The sequence below is a fragment of the Xenopus laevis genome, chromosome 9_10S, assembly GCF_017654675.1.
Source record: "Xenopus laevis strain J_2021 chromosome 9_10S, Xenopus_laevis_v10.1, whole genome shotgun sequence".
In the NCBI taxonomy this organism is placed as follows: domain Eukaryota; kingdom Metazoa; phylum Chordata; class Amphibia; order Anura; family Pipidae; genus Xenopus; species Xenopus laevis.
In genome coordinates, this window is record NC_054388.1 from 36,717,007 (window position 1) to 36,732,997 (window position 15,991).

Consider the following 15,991-nt stretch of genomic DNA (forward strand, 5'->3'; position numbering starts at 1 on the left):
ATGCACCGAATCCACTATTTGGGATTTGGCCGAATCCCCGAATCCTTGGCGAAAGATTTGGCCGAATACCGTACGAATCCTAATTTGCATATGCAAATTAGCGGCAGGAAAGGAAAAAGTGGAAAAAATTCTTCTTTTGTGGTGAAAAGGCATGTGATTTCCCTACCCGCCCCTAATTTACATATGCAAATTCAGATTCGGTTCGGCCAGACACAAGGATTCGGCCGAATCCTGCTGAAAAAGGCCGAATCCTGTATTCGGTGCATCCCTAGTTGCATTGTGCTTCTCTTTCATTCAATGAAATTCGCTGACACATCCATCATTGTCTGCTCAAATTCTTAAAACTGTGCCCGTATTGGTGTGTGTCCTTTTTAAGGTTCCTGTACAAATCAGTTGTCTGACTGTAGACCCCCTGAGATATGTTTACTAAGCAAAAAGATTTCATTATAAGTTTCCTTTGCCTACCCTTTAAACAGCACCTTCTCTGCAGCAAAGTTAATGAAAATATTTACTGGTCTGGATGAGTCACTGGGAATTGGGAAATGTGAATGGATGGTGAACTGCGCTCCCCAGGGACATTGATGTGTGTTGGGATCAAATAATGATGATGCTGCAAAACAAAAGTGTTGGGAGGGGGGAGGAAGCACTGAGTAATATCTATAGTGACAGAGAGTAGTCTAAAAACCAGTGCTTAAATTAAAATGTCTATCTGCGCTGCCACCTTCAAAGAATCAATCCTCAGCTTGAATTCTCCTCCGTCCCTTCTATACTGTATTGTCACGAGGCCAAGTGGCCTGGCTACTTAGGTGAACTAATTATAAAATTTTCAGGTTTTAAAGATCCAAACTGAAAACAAAATATTAACAGTTGCAGCACAGCCATTTTTCTTTAGGGTTTTTTTTTCCAGTTTTCATTACTGCCTTAAATAAATAAATAAATATATATATATATATATATATATATATATATATATATATATATATATATATATATATATATATATATATATATATATATATATATATATATAAGCATATTATGAAATGTTAAGTATGGCCATTGATCTTTGGTACCGTTATGCATAAACCACACCTCTGGGGCCTTAAATCGGTTCTCCACTCCACTATTTTTTGTTTAAAGGAATAGTAACATCAAAAAAGTGTTATAAAGTAATAAAAATATAATGTACTGTTGCCCTGCATTGGTAAAACTGGAGTGTTTGCTTCAGAAACACTTCTTCTATTGTTTAGATAAATAAGCTGCTGTGTAGCAATGGCGGCAGCCATTCAAAGAAGAAATCAAGGAGATTATTAAAAGTGATTTTTTTCTCTGTAATAATAAAACAGTACCTTGTACTTGATCCAAACTAAGATATAATTGCTCCTTAGGTCTAAAACAATCTTATTGGGCTTATTTAATGTTTTAATTAATTTTAAGTAGATTCATTTATATGAAGAACCAAAGACCCCTTATCTGGAAACCCCCAGGTCCTGAGCATACTGGATAATAGGTCCTAGACCTGTATAGCTTTTTCATTTGTTTAGTTTCAGTCACCAAGTTCTGCTTCTGATTTAGTGTGTAGGCAGTGCTTAAAGGGGCATATAATATAAAACATGCTTAGTACAGGGAATTTACTTTTCCTTCTATGGTAAGTGGCATTTTATGGTTCTGTCAGACTACCCATGCCCCCAGTGAATTGTTAGGTCACGCTTCACTTCGATTTCTAGTTATTCCTGTGTTCTTGCCGGTGCACAAGATAAATCTACTTTTGGTTCTTATTACGAATATATTTTTGTTTCCCAGCTTTTTGGATGTGTTGTGGATCATCAGTAATTATAAAATGAAAAAGCACCCACCAAACCGGAGAGGAATATCCTTTGAAATCGGAGGCCAGTTGGAGGCACGTGACAGGCTAAAGAAGTGGTATGTTTTACAGCAATACTTTGAGGGGAGATTGCTACAGAATGATTAAATGTTCTTAGATTGTACCTGGTGGAAGATCAGCAGAAATATATGAAACATATGTTTTGCTTTGACATATAAGGAGGGGTTATTTCACAAACGTTGCAGTACTTTACCTCTTGCATGGGTTATTGGTTCTTTAAATATGTGTTAATGAGTCCAACAATTAGCTATCATTGCTTTATGCAAAAAGCACTTTGTCCCATGCCATAGGGTAGTAGTCTGATTTCTCTCTTTGCGGGTTAGGTATGCTGCTCACATTGAGGAGATAGACTACGAGGAAGGCAAAGTGCTGATCCATTTTAAGCGCTGGAATCACCGCTACGATGAATGGTTTTGCTGGGATAGTCCATATCTGCGTCCTTTAGAGAAGATCCAGCTAAGACGTGAAGGCTTGGTTGAAGAGGAGCCACAAGTGGTAAGCAAATCCATATCAGATTTTTTTTTGTTTTGTTTTGTTCTGAAGCATTTTGGTACTTTACTCTAAAACCATTCCTTTGCATATGCTGCTCATAAACCTTACTATATTCTACTGCTGTTCTGTATTCCAAAGTTGGAAAAAGTTGTACATAATTACGTTCTTTTAGTAAGTGCAATTTATCTTAACAGCCTAGTCACACTCTTTGTAGCATCAAGTCCCACCTAAATGCAATAACAGCCTTAATGTAATCTACTTTTTCTCTTCACTCAAAGGCGTTTCGTGTAAATGAACAAGTGTTGGCTTGCTGGTCTGACTGCAGGTTTTATCCAGCAAAAATAGTATCTGCTAACAAGGATGGTAAGTCTTCTTCTGTTCACTTTTGGAGTCCTCTGTTTATAAACCGAAGGTGCAAAAGCCAACTGACCATGAAAACTTGCCCCCACCCTTGTATTTCTTGTGTCCTGGCTGTCCTTTTTTTTTATTAAAATTTGCAAAGGCAAATTAGATATTGTTGGTGGAGTTGCAAGCTGCACATAACAGGAGAGATGGAGAGCTATGGGCAAAGGTGGGGCTTTTGGATTTATGGCTTCTGTACAAACATGGCTAGGGCTGTACCAAATCCTGGCTTTGGCTTGTGTTTTGGCCAAGCCCCTGGCTCATTTCAGAATTTGGATTTGATCTTCCCTTAAAGTCATGTCACTTGGATCCCTGGATGAATTAAAAAAATCCTTTTCAGATTAGCTATTTTTTGGGGATTTTATGCAAATTTAAATATGCAAATTATGATTCCATTTCAGTAAGTTTGCCTGAATTGCTAGTTGTCTTGTAGAATCCAGATTTGAAAGATTTCACTTTGGAAATTAAGCAATTACCTAATACCATATTTTCTTAAGCAGCCATAAATCCATGTGACCTTTATTAACTACATCGACCATACAATGTCCCTGTAGAACAAATAACTCACTGAATTACTCTTGTTTATATTTCATATTTTCATCTGTAGGTACATACACTGTAAAATTCTTTGATGGTGTTGTGCAGACTGTCAAAAATATTCATGTCAAAGCCTTTTCCAAAGACCAGGTAAGGAACTTTGCTTAAAGAAGAGCATTGCAGCCCATGTAAAACAATCAAAACATTATTGGCAGCTGTATCAGCAACCAAGTTAGGCCTTCAACATTCATGTCTTTCTCACTGAGAGAAAGTGCTTTTGGGCTACATAAAAACTGGGGTTTTAGGTGCTTTATAATTAATGGATGCTACTTTATTTACCTCTTTTATTATGTAATCTATTTTCACCACCAAAATGTCTTCCATTAATTTAGTCAACCAGAAAAGTGGAAAAAGTAAAAAAGATTGATAGACGCACTTATTGGGCAATTCCATTGACACTGAACTGGCAGAGAATCTTTTTCTTAGGATTGTTGGTGCTGCTGCTGTAATTCTTCAATTATTAAGCCACATGACTACTTTAAATGTCAGCTTTAGATATCCCTTTCAGACATTTTTGTACCAAATAACAGATTTCTCTGGTAAGTATTCTTTGGTTTTATTGACTTTTCTAGGAAAATGGCCCCCGTCCAAAAACAAAGGAAAAGTGCAGGGATGGCACTTCTCCATCTGACAAATATAGGGTGAAGTTTAAAGAACAAAGAAAGTCAGCAGAGAACACCAACCCAGACAAAGAGAAAACTGTAGCCTCCAAAAAGAAAACCTCCCAGCTAATAAAAGAAAAGAAACCTATAGTCCATGAAAAAAGTAAGATCCCAGAGAAAAATGTAGTAAAGAACGAGAAGGAAGACAAAGAAAACATATCAGAGAATGAGAGGGAGTCTTCTGGGGATTGTCTTCAGGAAGAAAGTAGCACCCCAAGTGAAACCTTGAGAACGCCACTTGAAAATGGGGAAAGAAGAAAGAAACGGGATCGGTCAACCACAGCACTGCCTTCTGGTGAGGGGAAGGATAATTTTAAAGAGACATACTGTATTGTAGGACAACTTTTTTTTTTTTGTGTCAATATATTTTCCTATGCATTTAATTATTGTTTGAATAAACAGTAAACATTTTAGTTCACAGTATATTGGTGAGCTGGTATAATTTTTTTTTATCATTTTGATTTGTTTACCCCCTGTCATTCTCAGGGTGGACAGTATGTGTAGATAACTATTTTTTTCCATAATTGATTTCTCTGTGTGCATCTGTAGTAAAGGAGAACTAAGCCCTAAAAATGAATATGGCTGAACTAGTCTTATTTTATATACAGCTTCTCAATAGCAGCAATGATCCAGGACTTCAAACTTGTCACAGGGGTCACCATCTTTGAAAGTGTCCACATGCTCAGTGGGCTCTAAGCAGCTGTTGAGAAGCTAAGCTTAGGGGTCGTCACAAATTATCAAGCAGAAAATGAGCTTGGTCTGTAATATAAGATGATACTACAGGACTGATTATTAAATTCTGATGCTAACTGCACTGGTTTATGTGCTGCCATATAGTAATTATCTCTATTAATAACTAATCAGCCTTATATTGTGACATTTCTATTCTATGTGTACTGTATATTGTGAGTCAGTCCCTAAGCTCAGTAAGTGACAGCAGCACAGAGCATGTGCAGTGAATCAGCAGAAAAGAAGATGGGGAGCTACTGGGGCATCTTTGGAGACACAGATCTTTACTGCTAAAGGGCTGTGGTTGCCTTGGGCTGGTACAGAAGCCCAAAACATAGCTACTTCTTTAGTTCAGCTTTAGTTCTCCTTTAAGTACAATGTTTACTCATTTATAATTTTAACTGTAAAGCTTTCCATTGCTTGACTAAAAGAGAAACTGTATAAAGGGTTTGGGGTTTTTGTTTTGCTTGCAGTATAGAATTATGTAAGAAACTATTGTCTTTTTAAATAATTTGTATAAGTTCTATGGTCAACAAACACCACTCACCAAGGTGATATTTTGAAAATACAAATTATAACATGTATTCAAGTATTATAATGCTTTCGGTAATCGGGCATAACTGGCTTGATAATCCCATTATACTAAATGTATGATTTTTTTTTTTTTTTTTGCAGATTCTGTTTCACAAACATTGCAACCAGAAACGCTGGAACTAAGGCGACGTAAAATATCAATAGGATCGGATATACCAACAAAGAGGTCCCGACTAGATAAAAGCACAAGTAAGTAGGCTAGTGAATTATTCTTGAGATTAGGCAAGATCTTGGGCAAGAGTTTGTTTGATGCAACAGCATATACATAAATTGGTGGTTAAGTAAGGGCATTGAATAGAGAAACAATGTTCAACATTATTCAGCCTAAATATATACATATTTCAACTTCCATGTGTATTGCTCCCAGAAAAGCGTGTTCCTATAAGTGAAAATGTGAAGGTTGAAAATGGTTTGCCAAAAGAACAGCACCCTGAGACTGAGGAGATCTGTGAGACAGAGGATATTTTATCACCCCTAAGTTTGTCATTATGTGAGAGTCAGGAGAAACTAACAGGAAATGAGGAAAAGACAGCTCCATCTACAGTAGAGGAGGGAGCCTCACAAGAACCCAAAGTAACTTCCATGGAAACACAGGAAGGTATTTTGTGCTTCAATGTTTTGGTCAAACATGGCTCACACAATGTAAAACTTTATTATATACTGTAAATCTAAGAAAACCGAGATGGATAATATTAAAACATTTCTCCCTCTATTCTAAAGTGCATACAGAGAGCTTTACACCATCTAACCCAGAACAAATTGAAGTTAAGAAACCACCAGAGACTGATGACCTTGTGGAGCCCATTGTTACTGATGTCCCTTCCTCCACACCAGATAGGAAAGCAGAAGAAAACCATAGCACAGAAAAAAATCAGATTCAAGACGTGTCATCTGCATCAGGTTAATTATTTTGGAATACTTCAGACCTATCTGTCTTGCAAGTTCGCAAATGGCCAATGAATGATCTCCATAGACTTACACTAAACCCTGAAATGTAGATTCTATGCTCCATGAGAGTGGCACATTTTATATTGATGATAGATCTAAGTTTAACAGCTTTCTGACTGAACTAAGGTATTAAAGGTAAAACTTTGTGACCACCCCAAGCCTATTATTTTTCCATATTCGTGGCTGCTGTAGCAGCAGTGGTATTAGGCTTTCAGTCAAGACAAATACTTTATAGGCTGGTGTTCGAAAGGTTGTTCCAGCTAAGTAATGGGCGGCTTAGGAGAATAATGATTTTGAAATACAAACACACTGGTATTTCTAGCATGCAGAAAGATGAAAGCTGCAAGCATAAGAAGTAGATGATGGAGGGGCTGTATCATAATAGGTTGCCAGCAGAATTAAAGGGGTTGTTCACTTTTAAACTAACTTGTAGTATAATGCAGAGAGTGATATTCTGAGACAATTTTGAGTAATTTAGCTTTTTATTCGGCAGCTCTCCAGATTGCTATTTCAGCAATCAGGTTGCTAGGGTTCAAATTAGCCTAGCAACCATGCACTGATTTGAATAAAAGACTGGAATATGAATAGGAGATTACCTGAAAAGAAATGAGTACTAAAAAGTAGCAATAATGATACATTTGTAGCTTTACAGAACATTTGTTTTTCAGATCAGGTCACTGACCCCCATTTGAAAGCTTGAAATAATCAGAAGAAAAGGGCAAAGAATTAAAAAACTATAAAAAAAATAATAATAATAATCAAGTCCAATTGAAAATTTGCTTAGAATTGGCTATTCTATAACATATGAACAGTTAACTGAAAGGTGAATCACCCCTTTAATGAAAGTATGTGCTGTTTATCTACAATACATTGAGCTGAAAGGTTGACCTATGTTGTACTGGAACTAATTGTGTGCTGTCATTGCTGCATTTTAACGCAGGTTTAAAGTTAGAAAGATATTCTGATAACTGGAGCTTCTTCTGTTCCCGGTTTCTTACACATAAGCTGAGGTTTTTTTTTGTTTTTAAATATGTTGACCCATGGCAAACGGGTGTGGGAAAAGCATTTTTTTCTCCCTGATGGTGCCTAGCTTTCTGAGAGGAGACCATTTGTTTATGGTATTTAGTTTACATTTTGGCAAACATAATCTTCATATATGAATATTTTTTCTTCCCTGTTAATTACATTCATATTTTATTTCTGGTTTTGCATCTTTGTATTCAAATGACGGCTGTCCTATTTCTGTGTGTGGGTGTGTAGAAAATGCTTTAGATAAAACATTACAGTTGTGCAGCACACATTGGGGGCAATATTTGAGTTAAGGTGGCCTTAACCCGATATGCCTACTAACGGCTCAAACAAAAAAATCAAACTTGCCCGATCGATATTTGGCCGTTTTTTGGCCTGATATTGATCGGAGGACCCCTTTGGGAGCCCCCATACACGGGCAGATAAGCTGCCGAATCGCTCTAAAGGACCAATATCAGTGGCTTTAATCTGCCCGTGTATGGCTACCTTTACCTGTGCAAGTAGTTGTCCATATTGCATGTTCTTACCCTTCTGTGAGGGGTGTTTGGGTTAGTATTAGTTGTGCTTTTTTAATTTTTGTTTGTTTTTTTTGTTGCTTCCCAGTGTTTAACCAGACCAGCTAATCCTATTCATGAACATCCCTTATAGCATATTACACTGCATAAAGTAGCTTTGGCTTCAGACAAGTGTGCTAATATTTTTATCTGGGTTTTTCCCTTAGCTCCAATGAAGCGGATTCCTCGCTCTGACAGTTCTGCTAAGTACAGCAGAGAACCTTGTAAGAGATCTTGTTCCGTTATGTGCTGGGCACCTTCAATACAGTGCTATGCAAGCAATGTCCATCTCTCACAGCATGCAAAAGCTGCACTTGACTCTCGCTGTGCAATACTATCCTTTTGTCTAACATAACATCATGTGCACTGTGTAACAGTCACCTGGAAGGAGACAGAATAGAGAGGCCAGACCATGATTTCCTATTGGAGTGATACACACTAGGGGGCAGGTTTATCAAGGGTCGAATTTCGAGGGGGTTAAATCCCTCGAAATTCGACTGGAGAATAGAATCGAATAGGGAATTCGGGGGAATTTACGCGCTGGCGAATAGTTGAATAGGCGAATATTCGCCTGGCGTATAGTCGAATGGGCGAATAGTCGATCGATCGAATATTCGATCGAAGGATTTTCATTCGATCGAATGATCGATCGAATGCCTTTTTATTCAATCAAAAACTTAGAAAAAAAACCCTATGGGACTTTCCCATAGGTTTTTAAAGCAGTTCGGTAGGTTTAATCTGGCGAAGTAGGCAGTCGAATGATTTTTAAAAGAGACAGTACTTCGACTATCGAATGGGCGAATAGTCTCAACGTTTTTTCGCTCGATCTATTCAAATCATTCTACTCAGGCGAATTTACGCCAATTCGATAGTCGAAGAGCACAAAAAACTCCTCGAAATTCGGGTTTTTTCCCCTCTATTCATTCACCCGAGCTTAGTGAATGTGCCCCTAGGTATTAAAAATTTTTAAAGGGATAGTATGCCCTTAGTAAGCCAAAAAAAAAGGAGCATGATTTGCACAGGTCTAGTTTTACTTCTGGACGTTTTGAGGCTTGCTGTTAGGACCAATAATATAAAGTTAGCCAGTAATCATTCATCGTCAATTATCGTTCATATAGCATCCATCTGATTGTTGCACCACTGCGGCTACACAGCTGCATTATGGGTAGCTATTTTAGTATAATGACTAAGTGGCACCAAACCTATGGTTGTTTATCTAGCATTTAGGGGCTGATTTATCAGAAGTCGCTTTGGCGGTTTTTTCACAATTTGGGAAAACCGCAGAGATAAAAAATGTGGCAGCAGAAAAAATGGCCAAGAATTTTCGGAAACCATGAAAAGTTGCCAAAAAAAAAAACTGGCGAGGTTGTATAGAAGTTAGGAAGATGCTTGGTGAGAATGCTTGTTGGTAAAAGTGTAACTATAAAAGCAGCAGAGCCTGCAACTAGTAGAGAGATTTAGTAAGATGAAGGTGGATCGAGAACGCATGTTGGATGTAGACGCGTGGGTCAAAAAATAATGGGACTTGTAGGAAAATGTAAACTACATGGCAGATTTGTTATCCAACATGATACAACTCTTGTTAGGCAATGCTGCATGCTGTGTCTGCAGACCTATAACCTAAAATCTGATGATGTCTGACAGACTTTACTTCTTGTGGAAATACATTGGGGCAAATTTACTAAAGGGCGAAGTGACTAACGCTGGCGAAAATTCGCTAGCAAAGGAGATATACTCTAGTGGTACTTCACTCCCTAAGGCCAGGCGAATTTCCGATCTGGCGAATGGAAGTAACTACGCAAATTCACAAGATGCGGATTTTACTGAACGTTACCTCTTGCGCCAGACTTGCCTTCGCTACCTCAGACCAGGCGAAGTGCAATAGAGTAAATAGGAGTTCCTCAAAAAAAAATTTCTAAAGTCCCAAAAAAACGCTGGCGTCTTTTGCTTTTTTCAGGGTGATAGGCTGCAAAAGAGCATAATTTATTTTTTTTGGGGGGGTAACCGGCTTCCCCCCTACATTTCCTAACATATGGCACATAAAACTGGGCTCATATGTAGGGCAATATAACAACTTTATTTTATTAAGGTTCCCCGGCTTGTGTAATGTATTTGTTGCAACATATACGTCCATTCAACTTTTAACTTCCCGCCGTATTTAAATTAGCCAACTTCGCTTTGCTTGGCTCAGTAACGCTAGCACAACTTCGCCAGCGTTCGGCACCCTGGGCGCAACTTTGCATTTTAGTGAATTAGCATTGCAATGGCTAATCTATGCCTGGCGAAGTGTTGCGATGTGAGCGAAGCCGTCGCTGGCGAATTTTCGGAGGTTAGTATATTTGCCTCATTGACTGTCAGATGTAGATGCATTAACAAAACACACCAGCCAACTTTATCTGATCCAACTTCCATTACAGCAGAAGGGGAATCGGATTTTGACGGATCCTATGAAATCTCATGCACTTGCATGAGAAAAAGAATCCCCCGTGTAGTTGAACTATACAAGTATAGAGGGGCCAGTGGGGGACTAACCGTTTATATAAAATGTCATATATGAAACCGCCATGGAACCCAGGAGCTTATAGTTACACAACTTACCTTTATGCTACACTGGAAAACCCTCCTTTAAAGTCCGGCTAAGGTCAGTTTTGGGATGAACACTTATTTTCCAACCTAAACTATACCTGACTGGATAGTATAACAAGGTATTCATATATATGTAACCTTGTTGGGGGGGGCACTGCTTAAATATTGGACTGAAACACACAATCACAGCTCTAAAGGGAAAATCCAAGTCCTGATGGTACTGTACCATGAGAGTGGTTAATGTAGGCAGAGCTTCTCCATTAGAAGTGCTTTGACCTGGATAAAGAGTTGGCAACTAACAGTGCACTGCTTTTCTATCCTGTGTTTTTTCCCCTTCCGTATGTGTGTCAGTGGGAGAGCTTTGTGCTTCTTTGTTTTTGACAAACCCTCTGCTTGCTGTCTGTGCAATATCACTAACCCCTGGAGTGGTCAGTGACATTTTTCACATACATTTAAAGGAACAGTAACTCCAAAAAATGAAAGCATTTTAAAGTAATTAAAATATAATGTACTGTTTCCCTGCATTGGTAAAAGCTATGTGTTTGCTATAGAAAGACTACTATAGTTTATATAAATAGATTGCTTTCTAGCCTTGGGGGGCAGCCAAATAAGCTGAAAAAGCAGGTTACTTGGCAGATAACAGATAAACTTGGTAATAGAATACAGTAGTATTCTGCAAAGTGTGTCTATCTGCTCTGCAACCTGAGCATTGAATGGCTGCATAGCAGCTTGTTTATGTAAACTGTAGTAGTCTTTCTGAAGCACACACACCAGTTTTACCAGTGCAGGGAAACTGTATATTTCTTAATAACTTTCATTTTTTGGGGTTACTATTCCTTTAAGGAATTGGTTTGTCCTCTGTTGCTGACAAAATTTGCAGAAGTTTTCCTCTTTTGTTAGGGATTTTCATTTTAACTTGATTCTTTTAAAAATGGATCGATGTATTTGATGATTTCTTGGCTTTTACAAATTTCTGGTTTTTTTTTTTCTGTATTGAACAATTGTTTTTCTGTCGCATAGTTTTTTTTAGCTGACTCTGATAACGAGTGATAACGAGCTATGTATATGCATCCTAACCCCACTTTGCCCCCTTTTTGTGTTTTGGCTTAAGCTGGCCATACCAGTAAAATCTTACAAATTCATTTCTTAATGATTTTTGGTAATTGTGTGTTGGGCAGTCACTCCTAACCGATCTCATTTTAGCGTGGGTATTGGTTGAAACATCATTTGGCAAGGTCTGAATATTTTGGTTGAAAATATCTAAAGTAAGGAGGGCACGCTTATACAGACAATGACTCGTATATTAGAAGCCTATAAATGTATTATTATGGGTGCAAAGGTAACTGCCATTTTCCTTAAGTCAGTTATGACCAAAACAGAATAAAATACAACTTCTAAAATAGCCCAATGCGCACCTTAGTAAATTTAGCATGGCACGGTTTATGCAAAAGCAACAAACTGCTTTAATATGCTTAAAACATGTATACAGCAATACATATGTGTGACCTCTATATTACAAAGAATAGCATATACATACCACCAGTGTCGACAGTCTAAATTAGCAAGTATATAAAAGAGGTTGTTCACCTTTAAATTAACTTTTAGCATGATGTAGTGATATTCTGCAATTTTCAGCTGGTTTTCATTTTTTCAGCTTATTTAAGCAGTCTGGTTGCTAAGGTCCAGCATTTGTTTTTAGACGAGGTCAGTGACCCCCAATTGGAAGCTGGAAAGAGTCAGAAGAAAAAAGACAAATATTTAGACAACTATAAAAAAAAAAAAAATGAAGATAATTGAAAAGTTGCTTCGAATTAGCCATTCTATGACATATTAAAAGTTAACTGAAAGGCGAACCACCCCTTTAAAGAGAACACAACGTGGGCTGAAAATATTGGTTGGGCAGGTTTAAAAGAGCATTAATATTGGTAGGCATGTTATGAACCGGACTAGAACAATCATAAAATTAATTTTTGTCACATCTGCTAGATTTTGGTATTCTATGTACAAATGAGCAATGTTTCCACGAACATTCATTTCGGAAAGATTGTTCTTTGTATCTGTATGGCCAGCTTCATAGTTGAACAGCAGAGGCTTTGTGTCTGCACTGTTAAAGGAACAGTAACACAATGAAAATGCTACTATAATGTAGTGCCCTGCACTGGTAAAATTGGTGTGTTTCCTTCAGAAGCACTGCTATAGTTTATATAAATAAGGTGCTGTCTAGTCATGGGGGCAGTCTTTCAAGGACTCAGGTTACATAGCAGATAACAGATGCATTCTGCAGAATGATTGCCGCAGGGAGATTGTCGCCCCGAAGAAGAGGAGATTTGTCGCTGGAGCGACTAATCTCCCTGAATCTGCTTGTGTGGCCAGACCCTAAGGGTAGGGGCACACTGGGCGATTCGGGGAGATTTAGTCGCCTGGCGACTAATCGCCTTGTCTTTGCGGCGACCAATCTCCCCAAAGCCGTCCCTCTGCCTGTACTAAAGCACACGATGTGCTTCGTATTCCGAAGTCGCCCGAAGTTTCCTCGTGAAACAACTTCAGGCGACAGCGTAAAACGAAGCGCCGCGTGTGCTTTAGCACAGGCGATTTTTCATTTTCATTTTAAGACAGAGGGAAGGCGTTCGGGGAGATTGGTCACCACAAAGACGAAGCAATTAGTCGCCATGCGACTAAATCTCCCTAAATCGCCCAGTGTGCCCCTACCCCAAGAAGAAAGCTATATAAGAGATAATGCCTATCAATTCTATTTGTTTATCAATTTATATAAGAAGGCAACACATGCTGGAGATCATTTCAGTTGATGTTGCTATTTATAGTCATAAATGTCTGTTTATGGTATAAAGCAGCCTTTTAAAACTGAGAGTCCTTTTAGGGATTTTAGGTTTTATGTTTGCAGCACTTATGTTTAGTTTGCTTTTTTAATTTTTTTTTATTCTTAAATTGGTTTATTTTTGTTTTTCCTTTGTCTCACATTTATTTTACTTTTCTTAAGTACCACTTTGTATTATTATTTTTTTTTTTTGTTTCTTTTTGTTTGTGTTCTTGCAGTAGCACATGCCCTGAAGAAATCCGATGATCCAGCTCCCAAAGCTGTGACCATGGAACTGGATCCCAACAGGTTTAAGTGCAAGTTTTTGGATTGCTCGAAATCCTTTCGCAAAGCAAAACTGCTGCACTACCATATGAAGTATTTCCATGGGATTGAGAAGGCAGAGCAGGATCAGAGCCCTGTGACCAGACAAATGCAGACAAGAGGTTCTTTAGCTCATGAAAAGTCCAGCCAAGGAACTCCAAAGAGGAGACGGACCACCTCTGGTTCTCTGCGTAAGACGTTTGCCTGTTGTCTTATGGCTGTCTGTAGGTTTAGGTGTAGATTTAGTTTGTACTATTAGGCCTTGTTCACACTAACTACCTTGATCATTAAGCTTTGTGTCTCACAGGAAAAAAAGCCAAATGAAATGCTGTACACTTCTGATAATCAGGTTATCTGACCGGATATTGTATCCTCTACTGGCCACATAGCACTAATCTATCTTCCCATTAAGTCAGTAGTCCCAATGAGTGAGAGACTTAATGAAGAATAAAAACCCCATTCACTTCTTTCTGATTTAATGATGCAACTGTACTGCTATCTGATAGTAACACCACCCCCAAAAAAGACACAAATACAGTAATGGTTGGGCAGCAAGGCTTAAATCAAGATTGCTTGACCAATTAGAATTACATGTGTGGCTACATTTTAAGTAGACAGTAGTTCCCAGCCTCAAGGAAAGACTCATGGGAAGCTGTAGCCCCTGCCTTGCCCCCTTTTTTTGTTTCGCTGTACCGTCTGTGGAGCACTTTTCGTAAACCACTTTGACTTATTGGGGTAGATCGAATTGCAATGTATTCCGCCCAAACAGCTACACTGACCATTGCTGTCCCTATTTGTCTCTGTGGTGCCACCAATTATTCATCTATAGCTCTATAATTTGTTGGACAGACTAATTTTAAAATGCAAAATAAATCTTTCATTAGAAAGTCCACTCAATCATGCAATTTAGATAAATATTTATGATGCACAATTTGTCCTACAAGATTGGTGGTGCGAACGAGGCCTTGTTAGACTCACTGATAATCAGATTGTGGTTGAGACAAACTTTAACTCCAGAGTGTAGGGACTTTATTCTTCTTTGTCTTGTGAGTTAGTTAATTGTCTCAGGTGTGCGGTGTTGCTGCATTATGGGTGCAATGCAGTTGGTAAAAATGGGCATACATGCGTAAAGTGGCCCAATTGGAACAAAACCCCAAAAGGGGTCACTCTGTTTTTGCATTTGTTTGGGTGAACCACCTAAATGATTAGGACAAGGCTTCTCTTCACTATGTTTCTGCCAATTGATGAAAATGTCACATCATCCTTAATGCACCAGGATCATAGTATTGACTAGTTGGGCATGTAAGGCAAGTCAGGAGGCAGTCAGACAGTGTGGCTGGCCAAACTGCCCCTCCATATGGGACATATATCTTTCCTAAAAAATTTGTCTGTATAGAAAACTCTTCTCTGTTCTAAATACTAACACCTGTGTGGATGTGTATGTCTTGGTACCTGTTGGGATTTGGACAAGAGTGCAAGTGTTCTCCAGAAGGCATGTTTTTGGTGCTGAATTATTTTTTGCCACCTCCCTCATCTTCCCCTTTATTTATTTCAGGTAGTTAGTGGTGTGGAAATAACTTCTGTTGGTGGGTAGCTGTTTTGACTTGGTAAAACACGCATCTGGTTGAGCTGCCAGTCTGCCCCAGCAAATTAAAGAGGTGGAAAGTATACACAATATATAAAGGAACGTGTATAAGGAGAAGCTTTCCACTACTAGGATGTTAGTAGTCACTAATCAGTTGTGTATATTTTTAACTCCATGCACTTGGCTTGTGAGAGACAATTTGGTTGTGATTTTATTTCCTTTACTGGGCAACATACAAATAAGTGCTTGTGGAACATAGCAGCATTAAATGAATTGTACAGTGTAAAAATAAAAACTGGGTAAATAGATAGGCTGTGCAAAATACAAAATGTTTCTAATATAGTTAGTTAGCCAAAAATGTAATGTATAAAGGCTGGAGTGATTTGATGTATAACATATCAGTCTGAACACTTTTCAGCTCTCTTGGTTTACACTGACTGGTTACCCTGGTTACCAGGCAGTAACCAATCAGAGACTTGAGGGGGGGGGCACATGGGTCATTTCTGTTGCTTTTGAATCTGAGCTGAATGCTGAGGATCAATTGCAAACTCACTGAACAGAAATGTACCATGTGGCCCCCCTTCAAGTCGCTGACTAACTCAGAGTTATAGAGCTGACAAGCAGGAAGTTGGATTCTGGCTGTTTTATTAGACATCTGTTCACTCCAGCCTTTATATATTACATTTTTGGCTAACTAACTATATTAGAAACATTTTTTATTTTGCACAGCCTATCTATTTACACAATTTTTATTTTCACACTGAACTGTTCCTTTAAGCTCAATAAATA

The 15,991-nt window shown here is 38.3% G+C and overlaps 1 protein-coding gene across 5 annotated transcripts in view; it reads left to right on the plus strand.

The window, feature by feature from the left end:
- phf20.S (PHD finger protein 20 S homeolog) overlaps positions 1-15,991 on the plus strand; it is a 45,449-nt gene that overhangs the window by 14,572 nt on the left and 14,886 nt on the right. For 2 of the 5 annotated variants that reach the window (XM_041578986.1, XM_041578985.1), the window contains exons 2-11: positions 1,804-1,923; positions 2,209-2,380; positions 2,656-2,740; positions 3,387-3,466; positions 3,949-4,333; positions 5,443-5,550; positions 5,729-5,959; positions 6,082-6,261; positions 8,060-8,116; positions 13,533-13,808. In XM_041578986.1, coding sequence (XP_041434920.1) covers positions 1,841-1,923; positions 2,209-2,380; positions 2,656-2,740; positions 3,387-3,466; positions 3,949-4,333; positions 5,443-5,550; positions 5,729-5,959; positions 6,082-6,261; positions 8,060-8,116; positions 13,533-13,808 — 1,657 coding nt within the window. In that variant the 5' untranslated portion in view covers positions 1,804-1,840. The remainder of the gene's footprint in view (positions 1-1,803; positions 1,924-2,208; positions 2,381-2,655; positions 2,741-3,386; positions 3,467-3,948; positions 4,334-5,442; positions 5,551-5,728; positions 5,960-6,081; positions 6,262-8,059; positions 8,117-13,532; positions 13,809-15,991) is intronic. The other 3 variants (XM_018238429.2, XM_018238428.2, XM_018238433.2) reach the window with 3 other exon arrangements.